We start from the raw sequence: 2894 nt of genomic DNA on the forward strand, positions 1-2894 counted from the left end.
GTGCCGTTGGGCACGTCGCGGGCCGGGTTCAGAGTAGCCGTTTCTGACCATTAGGCTCGTGACGTGCCGGGTGGCGTGTGACCGTTAGGTACGTTGCGGGCCTATGCCGGGTCGCGCCGTGCCGGGCCGAGCTTGGGCCTCGCATAGGCCTGGGCCACGGGCTGGAATGGACGTTTGGTTCACGGACTCAGAATCATGATTCAGAACTATTCTTGATTTACGTATATTTTTATGAAAAAAAATACTGTAACGAACCACGAACCATAATTCAAATTATGACACAAATCCACCAACGAAACACACAAGCCCAGCCCTAGCCCATATGATGTATTGGGCTAGCCCGACTCGTAACAATATAGGGCCGTACCAAACCCAGCTCTGTAGTGGGCTGTACCGAACCGTCTATGAATGACCCAACACAATTGACAACTCTAATTAACATCTATTTGTCCAATTGAAAAAAAAAAAAGAGAATAGATTTACATATATAGCCAAAGAGAGGCATTTTCTGGTTTCTAATTCTATTGACAAGTTGTGTCCAATAAGGTCAAACAAGCCGTCTCTCCTCCACGTCCCTCTCTTCCTCCACGTGGCTTACATCCATTGGAACTGACTTCGTGTACCAAGACGTTATTCACACGCGCTCGCACGACCCTATTTTTCCAATTATTTTTAACATTATTAATTTAACACCATCGCCTTCATTTAAGGTCCTTCCCCATTTCTCTGTTTTAAGCTTCTCCCTTCAGATCTGCGATTCTCCCATAAAAAATTCCTCTCTCGGGAGTCAAAAATCGAAGCTAGGGTTTCGTTCTTCTCCATAGATCAAGCTTGTGAGACCATTTTCTTAATTCTTATTATCATTTCTATCTCTTTTCGATCTGTTTTCTGTTGTATTTTCAGATCTGTTCGATTTACTGGTCTTCCGATTATTCTGATCTATATGTTCGTGTAAATCTCTCTTTTGCATGCATTTTTGGATCTGTATTTCGTGAAGATATGTATTTATGCGATCTTTTAGCTGTAATTTTTAATTTTGATGGTTTTTTTAAGGCTAAACTGGTGTAATTTTTTCAAATTATTATAAGTTTGAGCTTCATCCTTGATTATCAGGTGATCAGATTTGACGAAATACGTATTGTTTTCCTTTAATGCATGGTTTATACAGCGATATTTGAGTAAAGATGAATTTTTGAATCGCAGGCTAGGGATTGAATACCTGATTTTGATAGAAACATTATTTTTCCTTTATTTTTGTATCGGGAAAGAAATTTAACATCTTGTAAATTTGGATCTCGCCTCGCTTTGAGAAAGATCAAATTAATGGATAGAAACGGGGGGTTTTTTTTTTTCCTTCTCTATGTTTATATTGTTTTTTTGTCCCCTTTTGGGACATGGGGTCTGCATAAGGATTGATTTTTTTTTTTTTGGGTGAAATGATTGGATGATTCAGGTGGGATTGGCTTAGTCTTGGCAAAGCAAGATGGGAGGTGGGTTTCGAGTGCTTCACTTGGTGAGACCTTTTCTTGCGTTTCTTCCTGAGGTCCAGAGCGCTGACAGAAAGGTCCCATTCAGAGAGAAGGTCATATACACCGTCATCTCCCTCTTCATCTTCTTGGTGTGCAGTCAGCTCCCTCTGTATGGCATTCACTCCACAACGGGGGCGGATCCGTTCTATTGGATGCGTGTCATCCTTGCCTCGAACCGTGGAACTGTTATGGAGCTCGGAATCACACCCATTGTGACATCCGGACTTGTGATGCAGCTTCTTGCTGGTTCAAAGATCATTGAAGTGGACAACAATGTCCGTGAGGATCGCGCCCTCTTGTACGTATCTTTCCGAACTAATGTTAATGCAGTTTCTGGCCTAATTGGGTTGTTTTACATTATATTTGTAGCGTTTTCTTGCTTTAGGTTTGCTTAGTTCGCCGTGATTTAATAAGTTTGACTGTTAATCGATTTCCCAATTTTGAAATGATTCTAGTTCTTTTTCTTCTGTTAGTGCATGCTGATTTCTAGAGCTTGTGTTATCATTAAAATTAAGAATGACGATCTCTATTTTTACTTCCCAGGAATGGTGCACAAAAGTTATTGGGCATCTTGATAGCCATCGGTGAGGCTGTTGCGTATGTTGTCTCTGGGATGTACGGTAGCGTTGACCAACTTGGAGTTGGAAATGCTATTCTTATCATCCTTCAGCTCTTCTTTGCTGGGATCATCGTCATCTGCTTGGACGAACTTCTTCAGAAAGGATATGGTCTCGGCTCTGGAATTTCACTTTTCATAGCAACCAATATCTGGTGAGTTTAATGCTTCTCTTAGTCCCCCCTCTCCCTAACAATATGTTCCTTTCAGCTGGAATTGTTGCGTGAAAATCTTTATACCTATTACTTACGGCCTTAGAGTTTTATCGAATTTTTCTATTTATTTAGATTTGCGTAAAGAGTTCAGTCAATTCTTTTTCAGTGAAAACATTATCTGGAAAGCCTTCAGTCCGACCACCATCAACAGTGGTCGTGGAGCTGAATTTGAGGGTGCTGTCATTGCTCTGTTCCATCTCCTAATTACTCGAACAGACAAGGTTCGTGCTCTTCGTGAGGCCTTTTATCGGCAAAATCTTCCGAATGTAACAAACCTACTCGCTACAGTCCTCATCTTCCTTATAGTAATCTACTTCCAAGGATTCCGTGTCGTCCTCCCTGTGAGATCGAAGAATGCACGTGGACAACAGGGATCTTATCCTATCAAACTGTTCTACACCTCGAACATGCCCATCATTCTCCAATCTGCACTTGTGTCTAATCTTTACTTCATCTCCCAGGTACAGGACTTTGGTGCTTTTCTGACATGTTGGAGACGATCTTTTCTTCTTTAGCATTCTGACTGTTTTATTG

The 2894-nt window shown here is 41.4% G+C and overlaps 1 protein-coding gene across 1 annotated transcript; it reads left to right on the top strand.

Annotated features, from left to right (window-relative positions):
* Positions 1-708: 708 nt before the first annotated feature.
* Positions 709-2821, top strand: LOC21384012 (protein transport protein Sec61 subunit alpha; the record flags this gene model as incomplete). Its single annotated transcript, XM_010092757.2, has 4 exons — positions 709-833; positions 1454-1827; positions 2073-2300; positions 2467-2821. Coding segments are annotated over exons 2-4 (927 nt in total), but the record flags the coding sequence as incomplete, so codon positions are not given.
* Between the last annotated feature and the right edge of the window lie 73 nt (positions 2822-2894).

This window comes from Morus notabilis, unplaced genomic scaffold (genome assembly GCF_000414095.1).
Source record: "Morus notabilis unplaced genomic scaffold, ASM41409v2 Scaffold6290, whole genome shotgun sequence".
Classification (NCBI taxonomy): Eukaryota; Viridiplantae; Streptophyta; class Magnoliopsida; order Rosales; family Moraceae; genus Morus; species Morus notabilis.